This window comes from Schistocerca gregaria, chromosome X, assembly GCF_023897955.1.
Source record: "Schistocerca gregaria isolate iqSchGreg1 chromosome X, iqSchGreg1.2, whole genome shotgun sequence".
NCBI classification, from domain to species: domain Eukaryota; kingdom Metazoa; phylum Arthropoda; class Insecta; order Orthoptera; family Acrididae; genus Schistocerca; species Schistocerca gregaria.
The window spans coordinates 441528819-441546284 of NC_064931.1; the positions used below are offsets into that span (position 1 = coordinate 441528819).

Genomic DNA, 17466 nt, shown 5'->3' on the forward strand with positions numbered 1-17466 from the left:
GAGAACACTGACGAGTATCGGCCATTTGAATGCCCAGTGCGCACAAATACAAACACTAGAGTGAGCAAACAGCTGTTTCGTGCCTGATTTGTTGCGATATCTTGACCACACGCTCCAACTTGTCTGCGCAGATGTGGTTTGAACCCACAGATTTGAGAGGTTTCGCTCAAACCCCCAACTCCCAGGTTTGCACACACCTCAGGTTGGTGCAAATCTTCAGTCCGCACGCAACGATCTGTCTGCGCAAATGTGATGTGCGCAGACTTTTGCGTAGACAGGTCATAGCGTATGGACGGGCCTTTAGCACAAAGACTATACTTCATGCTTTGAAAAACCGCGTCAGCGTGTACACTTCGCAGTAATCTGTGCAAAGGAGCATCTGCGATGTTTGGAAATGAAAAATAAAACAAAATTGTTGCGACCGCACATTTTGGATTTTGACGCTAATAGTTATGAGAGAAAATATAGAGGTCATAAAAAAATGCAGTATAAGTTAGAAACTTGCATGAGGACATAAGGTTAACAAAGCTTTGTTTGGTGAGAAAGCTGTAGTCGTGATAGGCTAGTATTTGCGACGTTAGGTACGATGCAGTGTCAAATATAACGCGTTATTGACACGCAACATTTTACAGTAGTTTCTGTAGGTAATGTAGCGTCAACAGACAGTGATATGGAGATCATCTTCCTCAATACTGAGATAATGAATGTTACTGAATCAGTTGGTTAGGTAAAACTGTTTGGAAATAATGTACTGTTTCGAAGTATTAAGCATCATATAATGGTGCCCTCAAAAGAATATAAGTGAGACAGTGTTATGAAGATAAAGTTTTGGTACTCTTAGCTGACGTTGGCCAAGTCCGTGTGCTACAATACGCCTTATTCAATGTTTTACAAGAGACGCTGGACATCTCTTCAACAGAATGAAGGTAACCTTCCTCAGTATTGAGTTTAGTCAGTATAGTTTTGCAAAAGTGCCACCTACCTTTTTTATAAATGTAATACTAATTTTAATAAATCTAGAAATGTTTTATAGTCGATTTCATTTTATGCAACGCATTTAGACAGGAGTCTAATTATAGTGGACAAAAAATAGTTTGGACTGAGGCGAATTTACAATGTAAGCGCAAGTAAAAACAATGAAAGGCACGCTTGCTTTTAATTAATATGTATACACTTTCAAAACGAATGTTTGAGAATCAGTCGATTTAGTAAATCTGTTCAGAATAAGTATACTATATTGTGGGAGCTTAATTTATTTTTCATGCAGGAATATTCCCTCAATGATATAGGTTTTGTCTTCATAATAAATTGAAAAAAAAAAATAGCCTAACCCAAAATAAACAGAATGAATAAATACCGGTATGCTTTTATGAAGAAGAAACCATCTCATCATTTGCCAGAAATGATTTAGAAAAACCACAAAAAATCTGGTTCAGGGTGGTTTGACAGAGTAAATTTAATTCTCCCAAATATGAAGTCAATTTCCTGACTGTTGCTCTACTTCATTTAGTTTGTTCCTGTTGTATAATGCTCTTTGATCTACACTCGGTTTGTCCCACATAACTTACATTACAATACATAGTTTTGCCCTTCTTCACTGTGCACACTGAGGACAACTCCTGGTGACTTTTGGACAACAAACCTGTTGCTATGTCGCATTCACTAACTCCAGTCTGTTCAAAAAACTGCCTCAAGCTCCCTAAACAAACAACTGTGCCACATATGTGCTGTCATGTTATCCCCTGATACCACCTAAAAATGGAGTTAGCATACCTTCATCATACTGAGATGAGGAGAATGAGAGGACATTACTGCCATGCATTATAGACCTTTCCCCGTGGTTTTCTCGTAAAAGCATTACATTGTGCTCATGTTTTGTTATGAAACAGGGTGCTGGGGTTATGCTCATTCATTATCAACCACTAGTAAGAGTCCTGTAAGGAATCTTTAATTTGTAATATTCAGTAGGCCTACTTATGAAGAAAATTCTAGCTGGCATGATTTCAAACAGATGAGTTTTAGTAATCTGTGCCATCTCCTAGACGATTTATCATACAATTTTATTCCATCATTTAAAATGCTGTTTTGATGTCTTTTTCTTGCTCTCTTTGGTAAGTGAAAGTTCAAACAGATTCTTGTTCATTGATTAAGTTTAGAACTGCTTGTGAAATAGGCTACTTTAACATTATTCCTGATCTACACACCTGAGGTGTACTCACTTGATAGAGTAAGGATAAGCTTTTTTAAATATATCAAAGATAGGTATTCACAATGAGCAGTTTAAAAATGATGTTCATATTATGTACCTTCGATCTCCAGAAAAACACATTGGCTGGTACAAACTATGAATAGACCCCGTAGAGCATAACAGGCTGATGACTTACTTTTTGACAGCATCTTTGAGTGCATGTTAAATGACAATCAACATTCATCCCTAAAAACTTTGTGCTCATTTCAGAATCTATAGATTGATCAGCTATGCTTAATACAGCAAAGTTTTTCCCCTCTCTTTATGCTGAAGTGCATACTGTTGATAACTTTATGTTCACTGTTAATTTTTGAAATAGTGTTCAGTTACCTGAATGTGTACGTCTGGTAGTCCTCCCCCTTGTGCTTGCAGTACAGTATAAGTGGGAAAATGTCCATAATACATTCTTTCAACATTTCTGTATCCACCATATAGGACATTTTATTCATTAAGAATATATTTGTATTTAATGCTGAACAGACCATATCAGTGTGGTTTTCTCATGTCAAAAATGTGTCCACTTCTATTATAGTTCACTTTTTCTAGCTCCACATTTCTGATTCTCTCTATAACGTCCTCAAGTTGACAAGTCCCTTTGTTTCAAGTTTTGTATTTTGTTTTCTTACTGTATAGGCCTATCAATAGGTTATTTTCTCTAAAATATCTTTTTGCCATTTGCATGTCTTCATTGGCTGCCTTTTGCAAATTCTTTACTGAGTCAGTACATAGTATTAAAGTTGTGTTGGCACAAATGATCATCTTTTCATGTACTGCAATGGGCATCCGATTTACATACAAGGCAGAGAGCAGAGGTCCTTTTTACTAAATCCTGAGCTACTCCATATTTAATATCCAGAAAATTAGATTAGACAGTTCTCTTAGTACTTCTGCAGTTAAAATTTTATTTCAACACAGGTGCCTGTGTTCATCATAGTTTTTTTTTGTAATATCAGCTGCTTTTCCTCTTATACCATAGCAGTGTAGTTTTTAAATCATCCAGGGCCTCAGTTTTGTTTGTTATGAACTCTGGCACTTCAGTCAGTGTGAACGTCCCCTTTCTGAAGACATGTTGTGCTTTGTATAAGATTTTTGTATTCTCAGTGAAAGTTTATTATTGTGTCTTTATTGTTTTACACTATTTTAGAGAGAACAGTTATGATAGTTATGGGTATGTAGTTTCCTGGATCTCCTTTATGTCCTTCTATTACAGACTGGCTCCATGCTGCTCCTTGTTAAGCAATTTGCAAATATTCCTTCCTTTCATTACTAAATTTATCAAAAATATCAAGGGCTTTGCGTGATACCTAGTGCAGTGTTATCCCATTTTTGTTGATATGTCATTCAAACCTGCTTTATTTCTATTTTTTAGTGCTCTAATATATGTGAAACTTCCAATTTGTCTGTAAGAAGTAGATATGAAGTGTCAGCCACCCATTTGGTTGTTCCCGTGCTCTGTGCTAATTCTATGCTTTGTTTTAGAAGTATGAGGGTTGGAACTTAAATAGTGGCAACTATTTATTCACAACCAATACAAAAGAGTTACATGTTTTCACCTGTTACTGTCCTGCAAACTAGTCACCAGCATTGTGTAAAACCCATTGCCAGTGATGTGGAAGTATACCGTTAGCAGAGCCGGTTCTGTTGATGGTGCAAATGGAGCAGTCTGCTGCCTGTTGAATCTCTGGAACAGTTCTGAAGCGAATGCCACGAGGTGGACACTTTATCTTTGGAATCAAATCAAAGTCACAAGGACTTAAGTCCGGGAAGTATGGTGGATGGTACAGTGCTTCCCAGTCCCATCGACCGAACAGAGCAGCCACAGGTTGCACTGTATGCACCTGCACATTGTCGTGCAAAATGATGGGTGGGTTGCGCAGAAAGTGTCATCGCCTCTTTCGCAAAGCTGGTCGCAGGTGATGCTCCAAAAATGAACAGCAGTATGACTTAAGTCCTTGTATCTTTGATTTGATTCTGAAGATGAAGGAACCACATCATGGCATTCACTTCAGAACTGTTCCAGAGATTCGACAGGCAGTAGACCGCTCCATTCGCACCACCAACAGAACAGGCTGTGCTAACGGTATACTACGCCTTCCACTTCATTGGCTACGGGTTCTGCACAGTGCTGTTGGCTGCTTTGAAGGACAGTAACATGTGCAAAAATGTAACTCTTTTGTATCGGTTGTGAATAAATAGTTGCCACTATTTATGTTCCAACTCTCGTATATCCATCATAGGTATACAGTGTTGATTGAAAGTATTACACACTTGTGGATCTGTCACTCATGTCCCCTCCCCTGTCGATACAACTGTTTTAGAGTTGTTAGAAGTCTGTATTTTTAATTTTGGTGGCTGGCCTTTCCTTCTCTTACCTTACTAGCATATGAATTCTTCTTGCACCTGTAAGCTTCATAACCAACTTGTCCTTTATTATTCTGGTAATTTTTATATAGCACAGTCAGTTCATATCTTGCTCTTTAATTTCCATAGTGGTCAGTTTCTTCATTCATTATGAAAGTAATGGATGCTTCAGTTATTTTTTTACGATATTGAACTTTTTAATGCAGTGTTCTTAAATACGGCTTTTGTTTTAAGTCCATTATTTTATTTGTTGTTTCTTTTCTGTCTCTGAATACCAAAATTTTTTGTCCTTTTGTGTGGGTTTGCTATGCTGTTTCTGATACTGGTGATTATTATGCTGTTCCTTCATTTCCCACTGTTGCTTCTGATGCTTCTATTGATATGGTGATGCTTCACATGCTGGTGCTTATGTAACTTCTTCCTCATGAGATGCAGCCAGAGATGCTTCTTTCTTATACAGTGCAAGTGCATCCTTGTTTTCTTTTGGAATTAGAGTCAAATCTGTTGCAAGTTTCATTGATGTCTACTTCTTCAGTTGTTTTTATCACTGGGGAATTTCTTTTGCCAGCGTTTTCTTGCCTTCATAGTTTCTGTGCATGCCCTCGGACAGAACAGGTTGCTTCAGTGAAAGTTGTATGTACAAAAGTGCTACAAATCATCCAATTTATCCTCAATTTTGTTCCAACAGTTTCTCTGTTTATACATGAGTTTTCAATTAAGTCACACCTGGGAGGGGGGGGGGGGGGGGGGGGGGGAATACATAAGAGAGGAAAAAAAGGAAAATTTTGCAAGCCAATTTTTTTCTGAAAATTCTTTCAGTGTTCTTACTGCAAGGCTTCTTTCATTTTTATACACACCATTTCCTTCTCTGATTATGAAACAGTTATACAGTGCTTTTCACTGCAGTTTCACAGCTTTTTAGCACTGCTCATATTGTAGCTCCAGGTTTTGTAATTCCATTCACTTTCTACTTTGTCTGGATATTAGACATGATGGTGGTTAGAAATTGTTTGTGCAAAGTTTCTACAGCTCTGTCCTGGAGAATTTTTGATGCTATATTGTATGCCACTGGCAGAAGTAACACTACTTTGTAATTGTTGACATTTTGTTTGTCTCCCTTTTTATGTGGTGAGTCAGTTAATGCTATATTTCACTCTTTTGAAATCATTTCAGTTTTCCAGATGTGCTCAAAAAGCATATGTAGACATTTATAATCTATGGTTCTGACAGTTTCAACAGTTTTGCTGTAAAGGAGCCTTCACCACTTACTTCGTTTTTCATAAATTTCTTGCTCTCTTGGTGAGAAATCTTCCTCCAAATTTTTGTGATGTTACTAGAAAGTCCAGTTTAACTGTTAGAACTAGATAGTTTAAAGGCATAGCATAAAAAAATTCTAGTATTTCAAAATTTTTCTTTATTTATTTATTTGAAGAACAATTTTTTAGAATACAATAAATCAATCTTGGTTTTCCTTCTTTGTGTTTAGTTTTTGTTGTTACCAGACTTCTTTCATCTGTAGAGAATGTCGTTCCTTTTCTACCTGGATCCACATTTTTTTTCCTTTTGCAGACCTCTTTTGTTCCCTGAAATCCTGCTTTTCGTGTTGCTTCTTTAAAAGATATTTTGTTACCTATTATATACATTAGACTTCCCGTGTTTTTCATATCTTTATCAATTTTAGTAAACTATGTGGGCTTATTTTTGTAGCTGTTTAGTAAGTTGAAAATCTGCCTTGGTTAGTCTGGTTTTGTCGATTCAGTATATGTGGCCATAAAACTGCAGTTGTCTTTTCCTCATAACAGTTAGCTTTCCCATTTCTAAATAGAACTCTCTATTTGATCTTAATTTGTGTTCAACATTACTATTACTTCCAGGTCTTAGTATTTTCCTTAGAACTTCAACTTTTCCCAGTTTTTGAAGATCCTCAAATCTTATTATTTAATCCTGTACTGCCATTATGATCTTTGAAACAAATACTTGGTGCCTGATACCAATTAAGTACATGTTCAAAAGTTTGGTAAAAATTTCTAGTATTATTTTTGGCAAAATTTTCTTGTATCCTTCATAAATTGAGAATTTTTGAAGGTTCTTTTGATTTTCTGTATTATGTTAGTCATTTATTTTCTTTTTGGTGCTTCTTCACGCTCTTCATTCCACCTTGTGTTCTTTTTATTCTTGGCAAATCCTTAAGTTTTCTGTTCTGCTACAGTATTTTTTACATGGAGTTCATACCACTCACCCTTTTCTTTTGTCTTGATTTCGTTGCTTACATTTTTTTGTCTTTCTATTGTAATATTAATTTTAATGGATTCGTATCTGATTACTTTCTTGGTTGTATTTTTTGTTTTATATTGAAGAAATCATATTTTAATCTTAGAGAGATAATTATCTGAATGAAATTCCTGAGTTCTGATTACTTCAACAGTTATAATTTCCTTGATATCCCACTTAGATATGGGCACACGATACTAGATTTAGATTTGGAGATAAGTTTTGGCTTTTCTTGATAGTTTGTGAAAATTGTGGACATCAGTTTTAACTGTAACATTTTGCATATATTGATCAGTTTTTCTCCATTTCTGTTTGTTAAATGCGCTGGATATTCACCTGCAGTATTCTTAAATTTCTTTTCTGTCTCAACTTTCATATTGAAGTTGCTAAGAAGTGTTTTGATGTTGTTTTTATGTATGTTGCAGATGAAATAGGACTGGAATTAATAGATTTATAGATTTATTTTGTGCTTTCAAATTCCTTTATTGAGGCACTCCACTGAAATAAATTTCAAATAGCACCATTGTGGCTGAGGCAGCCAATCATCTCCCGTGTGTGCGTGTGCGCGTGCTCGCATGACATTCCCCAATGCTGATAGAGCATGGCTTGGTCAAGCTGCGGTGTAACACCGCTGGTTCTACCAGTGATGTCCTCTGGGCTTGGCGGCTAAAGCAGTGGCAGTTGAGGCATCACTGATGTCTCCAGTGCCATGGCAGCCATGACCCACTGTAGGAATGCTATAGCTGGTGCGCTGTGTCCCAGGGTTGACGAGCCCCATGGCGGCTTCTTTGTCTTGCCTACAAGAGCAGGCTGCTCTGACACGAGGCCAAACTGCGGACCCCATAAAGCATTCTGATGGTACTCCAAGTGTCTCAGCCCTTTTGTGGTAGTGCTGCAACACTAACACAAAAATATTGCAGCACGAAAGTGGTTTGGTATTTTTGTGCTCATGGGCTGGGCTTGGTTGGACTTTGCTACACCTTGCGGCATGCGTACTAAACACTTCTGTGGTTGCTGGTGTAGAAAGGCTTCTGCCTACTACTTCTTTTAGGTGTTGCTGTGTCAACTATTTCTGCGCCTTTCCAGGGTGGCTTGCCTTTTACTGCACAATGGCTTTGATGTGTTTTGTAAGACACATCTGTACCTGCCTGAAGCAGGCTTGGCTTAATCCACTTCCTACTTTGTGCGTATGATTGAATCTGGTCATTGCTCTATGTTGTCCTCTCTCTTAACAAGACTTGGCCTCTCGTGTTGCCTTAACCAGACTGTTCTCAAACTAGAATCACAAATCCTGATGGCTAGCCCAATTGGCTGTGTTCCTCTTTTCAGGATTACTTGTACCAATAAGTTCCCTCAAACACTTCTGATTCTAAGCCCCTTAGTTTTCTGCTCAATTCAGTTTATAGCTGCAGCTTGTCCTCTGCTGTCTCTGAGGCTATGGGAATCCAATGGACTGGAATTTGAACAGTGACTGGTTGTGGACTTTGTCTTGTGTTTTGCTTTTTGTACATGGTATTTTGCTTTTTGTACATGTAAACATAGACTACAGTTAGCAGAGTATCTCTGCAGTAGTTGGTATGACAATGATCAATGTTGTTTCCCTCCAGTACTGACTCACACCATACAGACTCACATACTGCATCAATGCATCCAGAAAGATTTCCCTCTCCTGCTCGCTAATGAGTTTCTGTAGAGTGCATTAGCTAGGGTCCCAAAGTCTGGTTTAACATAGCCAGATTCACAGGGAGGAGCACTTCTATGTGTCCCTCTGGCCAATACAATCCAGGCTGTGAAATGCTTAAGTGGGTTACCCCCAACTGTGGCAAGTAGGTGGAAAGCAGAGCCAATTATTTCACATGAAATCCCATTTACCAATAATCCACTCCCATCTAACTCTAACTTTTTTGATCTCATGAGTTTCCCCTGCTCGAAACTACTGGCGGCGGCTGCTGCTGCCGCTACTACTACTACTACTACTACTACTACTACTACTACTACTACTACATCATCGAAGGTTGAGTAAAACCAATGTGCTGGAAGTTCAACTCAGGCCTACCGGTAATCACTTCCTTCTTGCATTCGGTCTCTGCTTTCTGACCCATTAGTAACTTCACTGCACAGGACTTCTGACACTTTCTCACTACTCTGTTAGGAAAAAGCGTAATCACAACCCTGTAACACTTTCATAACTCCATATCTTCCATTTTTACATATTTACTCTTGTTTTCTGCATCTAGTAACAACCGTTGTAACTTTACCCTGACAAACTTCTTTAACATACCCCACTTAACTGGATATAATTGGATGCATATAATTGCTATACTTAAAAGGAAACTGAAATGCACAACCTTGCCCCATCTGGCCTTGCTTCTTCTGTGCCTAGCTTAAAATCAAAGGGTAAATTTTTATGATTAGATTCTAAGACCAACCATAGTTCTGGTGGTAGCTCGTTCTGCACTTCCTGTAGTAGCCCTTCCAGGTACTGTTCCAGTGATGACAAGTTCACTCCTTGCTGGCCCCATAGAGCTTGCTGCATAGCTTCTCATAGCTCTGCTACCTCTCGTGGCACTTCCCACATTCTGGCCTCCAAGGGCCACTACTTCCATATTTCTTCAGCAGTTTCGGCAATGCTAACCACTTCTTGAGTCAGCTAGCACATCCTTCACCAAACTTGCAATTTACATGGTGTGCCACTCACGTGCTGCCTTGTTTCCTTTCACCAGTTGTTTTATTACTTGTGTGTGTCATTCAATCTCCTGATGTCCTCCTCATCAGCTGTCCCAAACACAGTTTTCATAAGTCGGCTTCCCACATTGATCCAAACTCTCCTTGTCCTTGTATGCGATACAATCTTGAGGACCTGTGCCATCTCGTCCCTCAACTTCTCATAAGACGCGTGTATTCTCGTACTCTGCCTCCTGTCAAAAACGATTGAAGGATTCTTCTAGCTGGCTCACCTCATTTGTATCTCCATATGTTAAACACCATCTGTATCACAGAGCAATGATTGGTCATAATCGTGTCCTTTTGCTAAATGAACAGCACTCCTCCTTCCAGGTGCTGGTTCCACAATGTTTCCACCCTAATGATGACCAGTAGTCCAGTTATGACTCACATCATCTTGTCTCCTGGCATATCTCACCTGAGGGCAGGGCTACCTATTACCCTTTCCTCTCTGGAAAGTTCTCTGGGTCCCTACAGCAGCTAATTTCACTTAAGCTACAACTATATCTAACATTTAAAAAAATCACTTAGTCTTATCTCCTAGGTCTTAACCCATATGGACTTCCTATTGTTGCTTTAAATACAAGCTCTTGTCAGTTCCTATGCACCTCCTTTTCCAGTTTCCCTTTCCAGTCTGTCCCTCCAGTTCATGGGTTAACCTCTGGGCTCCCTCAAAAAGGTTTCAAACTCCCATGTACACAATCGTTTTTCTCGTCAGCAACTGAATCTTGCTATTCACTGGACACTTATTTGCCTCGACTTGATATGGCCCTTGATATTTCATAAGAAAATTGTTTGTCTTCTCTTTTGGAGTGTATGAAGTTGATGGCATCACTGATTGGCCAACCATGTGTTGTGGTATTCTTGATTACGGCTCAGTGCTTCCTCTTGCTTTTCCAGTGCCCATGTATTCATCATGCATATACTTTCAAATTTCTCTTGGGACCCTTGCAAACTCCTTAACCGAATCTCCTGTCTTCCCCTTCTTGGTTTTCAACATGTCAAAATGGCATTTTATGACCATTTACCATCTCATATGGCGGCAGTCGTGTGTTTGTGAGCTGTTTTGAGTTGTATGTGGAGACCACATACCTTAAGTAGACATCCCAATTGGTATGGTGCATGTCCACATAATATCCTAGCATCTTTCCTATGCTTCTGTGCACCCTTTCGGTTCTCCCATTAACTTGAGTGTCAGACTGTGCACCCTTTCGGTTCTCCCTTTAACTTGAGTGTCAGAGGACTCATCCTCAGTTTCTTCACACATAACAACTTACACAGTTCCTTGAATTAATCCAACATAATGTTGGTTCCCTAGTCTGTTGTTATCATTTCAGGTACCCTGAACTTCAGTATCCAATTGTTTGCTTGCAGTTCTGCCACTGTTGCTACCTCTTGGTTTGGTGTTGAGACCATTGCCACATATCTTGAAAACTGACCTGTAATTGTAAGTACCTGTTTATTCCCTACAGGTATTTTCATAAAAAGACCCAAAACATCAATCCAAAGAAATTCAAACCATGCTAATGCTTCAGGTAGTCTCTGCAATGGTGCTCATGTTCGACACAAATCTGCTCTATGTGCACACTGTATACAATTCTGCACATACTGGTTCATGTCCATCTTCCTATCTTTCCACCAATACCTCTATGCTACTCTCCTGTTGGTAGACCTACATCCTCCATGAGTTGCTAACATGTGACCATGTGTCTCTTGTAGCACTCTATTCCTCAACTTCACTTGGTTTGTCTGCGCAGCAACCAATCATGCATACAAAATTGATTATTTACTATACTGCTTAGACGCCTCATCTGTCCTCTGCACTGTATGCTATTCCTTATTCTCATTGCCACCTATTTGCCACACTGATAGTTTCCTTCTTAAGTCCTCTATGTTCCCATGTTTCATTCAAGGTTTATGTACGACCATAGAATCAAACTTGCTCAGTCTTACCACCCATCATGTCAACCTATTAGATGGGTCCCAGCAGTCCCAATCCCAGCAATCATTCAATCCCAGCAGTCATTTCAGTGCTACATGATCTGTTATCACTCAAAACTTTTTCCTGTAGAGATAAGAATTGAAGCATGTGATTCCATAGAGAAGACTCAACATCTCTCTTTCCGTTGTGAAGTAATTCCTGTCTGCTGAGTACATCTGCCGTGGTGCATAGGTTTCCAGGTGCTCTACGTCATCTGTTTCTTGAGACAACCATACAGCCAAGCACATAGTTGGATGCATCTTATGACAGAATAAATTCTTTAATGAAATATGGGAACACTAAGATTGGACTTGATGTTAAAGCTTCTTCAGTCTCTCAAAAGCACATTGACAGTCCTCAGACCAAACAAATTATGCATTTTTCTTCACTAATTGTGCATACAGTCTGACAACATCCACAAATCCCTTTACGAATCTTAGGTAACAGTTTGCAAGTGCATGGAATGATTGTCGTTCCTTCACTGACTCGGGCAGACAAAAATCATGTAGCCTATAGCCTACCCCCATGAACCATGGACCTTGCCGTTGGTGGGGAGGCTTGCGTGCCTCAGCGATACAAATGGCCGTACCATAGGTCCAACCACAACGGAGGGGTATCTGTTGAGAGGCCAGACAAATGTGTGGTTCCTGAAGAGGGACAACAGCCTTTTCAGTAGTTGCAGGGGCAACAGTCTGGATGATTCACTGATCTGGCCTTGCAACACTAACCAAAACAGCCTTGCTGTGCTGGTACTACAAATGGCTGAAAGCAAGGGGAAACTACAGCCGTAATTTTTCCCGAGGGCATGCAGCTTTACTGTAAGATTAAATGATGATGGCGTCCTCTTGGGTAAAATATTCCGGAGGTAAAATAGTCCTCCATTCGGATCTCCGGGCGGGGACTACTCAAGAGGACGTCGTTATCAGGAGAAAGAAAACTGGCATTCTACGGATCAGAGCATGGAATGTCAGATCCCTTAGTCATGCAGGTAGGTTTGAAAATTTAAAAAGGGAAATGGATAGGTTAAAGTTAGATATAGTGGGAATTAGTGAAGTTCGGTGGCAGGAGGAACAAGACTTTTGGTCAGGTGAACACAGGGTTATAAATACAAAATCAAAAGGGGTAATGCAGGAGTAGGTTTAATAATGAATAAAAAAAATAGGAATGCAGGTAAGCTACTACCAACAGCTTAGTGAACGCATTATTGTGGCCAAGATAGACACGAAGCTCATGCCTACTACAGTAGTACAAGTTTATATGCCAACTAGCTCTGCAGATGATGAAGAAATTGATGAAATGTATGATGATATAAAAGAAATTATTCAGGTAGTGAAGGGAGACGAAAATTTAATAGTCATGGATGACTGGAATTCGAGAGTAGGGAAAGGGAGAGAAGGAAACATAGTGGGTGAATATGGATTGGGGGAGAGAAATGAAAGAGAAAGCAGTCTGGTAGAATTTTGCACAGAGCATAACTTAATCATAGCTAACACTTGGTTTAAGAATCATAAAAGAAGGTTGTATGCATGGAAGAATCCTGGAGATACTAGCAGGTATCAGATAAATTACATAATGGTAAGACAGAGATTCGGGAACCAGGTTTTAAATTGTAAAACATTTCCAGGGGCAGATGTGGACTCTGACCACAATCTATTGGTTATGAACTGTAGATTAAAACTGAAGAAACTGCAAAAAGGTGGGAATTTAAGGAGATGAGTCCTGGATAAACTGAAAGAACCAGAGGTTGTACAGAGTTTCAGGGAGAGCATAAGGGAACAATTGAAAGGAATGGGGGAAACAAACACAGTAGAAGAAGAATGGGTAGCTTTGAGGGATGAAGTAGTGAAGGCAGCAGAAGATAAAGTAGGTAAAAAGACGAGGGCTGCTAGAAATCCTTGGGTAACAGAAGAAATATTGAATTTAATTGATGAAAGGAGAAAACATAAAAATGCAGTAAATGAAGCAGGCAAAAGGGAATACAAACGTCTCAAAAATGAGGTCGACAGGAAGTGCAAAATGGCTAAGCAGGGATGGCTAGAGGACAAATGTAAGGATGTAGAGGCTTATCTCACTAGGGGTAAGATAGATACTGTCTACAGGAAAATTAAAGAGACATTTGGAGAAAAGAGAACCACTTGCATGAATATCAATAGCTCAGATGGAAACCCAGTTCTAAGCAAAGAAGGGAAAGCTGAAAGGTGGAAGGAGTATATAGAGGGTTTATGCAAGGGCGGTGTACTTGAGGACAATATTATGGAAATGGAAGAGGATGTAGATGAAGATGAAATGGGAGATACGATACTGCGTGAAGAGTTTGACAGAGCACTGAAAGACCTGAGTCGAAACAAGGCCCTGGGAGTAGACAACATTCCGTTAGAACTACTGATGGCCTTGGGAGAGCCAGTCCTGACAAAACTCTACCATCTGGTGAGCAAAATGTATGAGACAGGTGAAATACCCTCAGGCTTCAAGAAGAATATAATAATTCCAATCCCAAAGAAAGCAGGTGTTGACAGATGTGAAAATTACCGAACTATCGGTTTAATAAGTCGCAGCTGCAAAATACTAATGCGAATTCTTTACAGACAAATGGAAAAACTAGTAGAAGCCGATCTCGGCGAAGATCAATTTGGATTCCGAAGAAATGTTGGAACACGTGAGGCAATACTGACCCTACGATTAAGAAAAGGTAAACCTACGTTTCTAGCATTTGTAGACTTAGAGAAAGCTTTTGCCAATGTTGACTGGAATACTCTCTTTCAAATTCTAAAGGTGGCAGGGGTAAAATACAGGGAGCGAAAGGCTATTTGCAATTTGTACAGATAACCAGATGGCAGTTATAAGAGTCGAGGGACATGAAATGTTCGGGAAGGGAGTGAGACAGGGTTGTAGCCTGTCCCCGATGTTATTCAATCTGTATATTGAGCAAGCAGTAAAGGAAACAAAAGAAAAATTTGGAGTAGGTATTAAAGTCCATGGAGAAGAAATAAAAACGTTGAGATTCGCCGATGACATTGTAATTCTGTCAGAGACAGCAAAGGGCTTGGAAGAGCAGTTGAAAGGAATGGACAGTGTCTTGAAAGGAGGATATAAGATGAATACCAACAAAAGCAAAAAAATGATAATGGAATGTAGTAGAATTAAGTCGGATGATGCTGAGGGAATTAGATTAGGAAATGAGACACTTAAAGTAGTAAAGGAGTTTTGCTATTTGGGGAGCAAAATAACTGATGATGGTCGAAGTAGAGAGGATATAAAATGTAGACTGGCAATGGCAAGGAAATCGTTTCTGAAGAAGAGAAATTTGTTAACATCGAGTATAGATTTAAGTGTCAGGAAGTCATTTCTGAAAGTATTTGTATGGAGTGTAGCCATGTATGGAAGTGAAACGTGGACGATAAATAGTTTAGACAAGAAGAGAATAGAAGCTTTCGAAATGTGGTGCTACAGAAGAATGCTGAAGATTAGATGGGTAGATCACATAACTAATGAGGAGGTATTGAATAGAATTGGGGTGAAGAGGAGTTTGTGGCACAACTTGACAAGAAGAAGGGACCGGTTGGTAGGACATGTTCTGAGGCATCAAGGGATCACAAATTTAGCATTGGAGGGCAGCGTGGAGGGTAAAAATCGTAGAGGGAGACCAAGAGATGAATACATTAAGCAGATTCAGAAGGATGTAGGTTGCAGTAAGTACTGGGAGATGAAGAAGCTTGCACAAGATAGGGTTGCATGGAGAGCTGCATCAAACCAGTCTCAGGACTGAAGACAACAACAACAACAACAACAACAACAACAACAACAACATAGCTTTAATAAACCTTGGGGTCTGTCTAAACCTCGTCCTTACTTATTATCTGACCAAGGTATGCCACCTCTTCCAACACAGAATTTTACTTTTCTGTATTCAACATTAAATTTGCTGCCCTCAATCTCAGGAATACTTACCTTAAGCACTGTATGTCGTGTTTGATATCACTTGATAGACAATTATATCATCAAGATACACCAAGCATTGATTTTGTTTCATTCCTCCGAGAATTGTATCTAACAGTCTCTGAAATGTTACAGGTGCGTTCTTTAATTCAAAAAGAATTCTTCTGAATTGATAACAGCCCCATGGTGCAGAAAATTTCTGTTTTTGGTCCATCTTCAGAGTGACTTCTAGCTGATGGTAGCCACATCTTAAGCCATCACTAAAAATTTTTTGCACTGGTTCAAATAGTCAATGGTTTCCTTAACGTTTCTGAAAGTGTAGGCGTCCATTATAATCTTAGCATTTAGATGTCGATAATCACAACAAAACCTTTACTTCCATGTTGCAACATTTTTTTTTTTTTTTTTTTTTTTTTTTTTTTTTTTTTTTTTTTTTTTGTGCAATGACAATTCCTGTCCTTCCCCACCCATCCCCTACCCCAATGGACTATTACTCTCCTCAGTAATCCCAGCCTTCAGCTGCTGATCGATAAATTCTTTCAGAATCAGCTGCAGGTACCGCAGAACTCTGTACGGTTTTGCAGTAAACCTGTGATTCATTCCTTGCGTAATATGCATAGCTGGTAATTACCCTTTTGGAAAAAAGCCCTAAATTATAAAAGTAACTCTTCTATTTGTTCCCCACTACTTCCCTTTAGGTGCTTTACCTTCCACCATGATGCAGTTTCAGTGGTGTGTACCAGTTTTCCGTGGCTGATGCCCCCTTGTTGTCCTACTTTTCCTCCTCTGGGGTATCCTTATTAGTGATCAACAACCCCTCCGTTTACCTTAAATCTGTGATGCTAAAATTATCCACAAATACAGATATCATTTTCTCACCAATTACTTCTTGTATCCAGACATCACTTCAGTTTACTAAGCATCTTGCCTTATCCAAGACCTCATTTACTTTGAATGGTTCCACAACACACAAAATTCTTACCCGTAATCTAGACTCAACACTAACGCAAAGCGATCTCCCGGTACCCTCAGGCACAAAATTGTGTAAATCGTGTCTTTGAGTAATAAGTCACAGTTTAAATGGTTTTTCATTGAGATAAACTCGCTTTGTGACATTGCTACACTGACAGCTATTTCACCATACGCTACCAAAAATTGGTTTGGGCACAATGATGCTGCAAGAAATCCTACTCCAGAATTATGTCATAGCCCTCACTCATGTGTGGCACAATCTCTGCATATTGCTTGAACTGAACTGTGCCCAGGAAAAAATCAACATGCACCAATCCCAACAGCATGAAATCTTTATCCCACACTTCATGTAATATATACTGCAATGGGTTCCAGTGCTTATGTTCCACCAGTTCAAAAATGGTTCAAATGGCTCTTAGCACTATGGGACTTAACATCTATGGTCATCAGTCCCCTAGAACTTAGAACTACTTAAACCCGACTAACCTAAGGACATCACACAACACCCAGTCATCACGAGACAGAGAAAATCCCTGACCCCACCGGGGAATCGAACCTGGGTGCGGGAAGCGAGAACGCTACCGCACGACCACGAGCTGCGTTCCACCAGATTACCATTGGCAACCGATACATGTGCCCATGTGTTCAAAAATATCCTGCAATTCATGTTTCCTACTATTCCTCTGACCACACAATCCACCTCTGTGACTGACTTCATAGAATCTAATCTTAATGGGAATGGCCATAGGTAGACATTGGGTTTCCTTTGCTGTTTAATGTCTGGTTCTTCCTTTGTCCTCTACCTCTGAAACTGGTGTGACTTCTGCCTATTCTGTTGACTATGTGACAGCTGTGCGCAAATCGATTGGACCCCATGTCCCTACTTGTCTTGACATCTCCTGAAGGTAATCTTCTTAAAAATGTGTCAAATGCCCTCTGCTCAGCCTCTTGTAAAATAACCTCATTTACCACA

General features: G+C 39.5%; 1 protein-coding gene across 1 annotated transcript in view; it reads left to right on the forward strand.

Annotated features, from left to right (window-relative positions):
* The first annotated feature begins 239 nt into the window (after positions 1-239).
* Positions 240-17466, forward strand: part of LOC126298707 (DNA fragmentation factor subunit beta) — a 146513-nt gene continuing 129286 nt past the window's right edge. The window contains exon 1 of the mRNA XM_049990133.1: positions 240-926. Coding sequence (XP_049846090.1) covers positions 921-926 — 6 coding nt within the window. The 5' untranslated portion in view covers positions 240-920. The remainder of the gene's footprint in view (positions 927-17466) is intronic.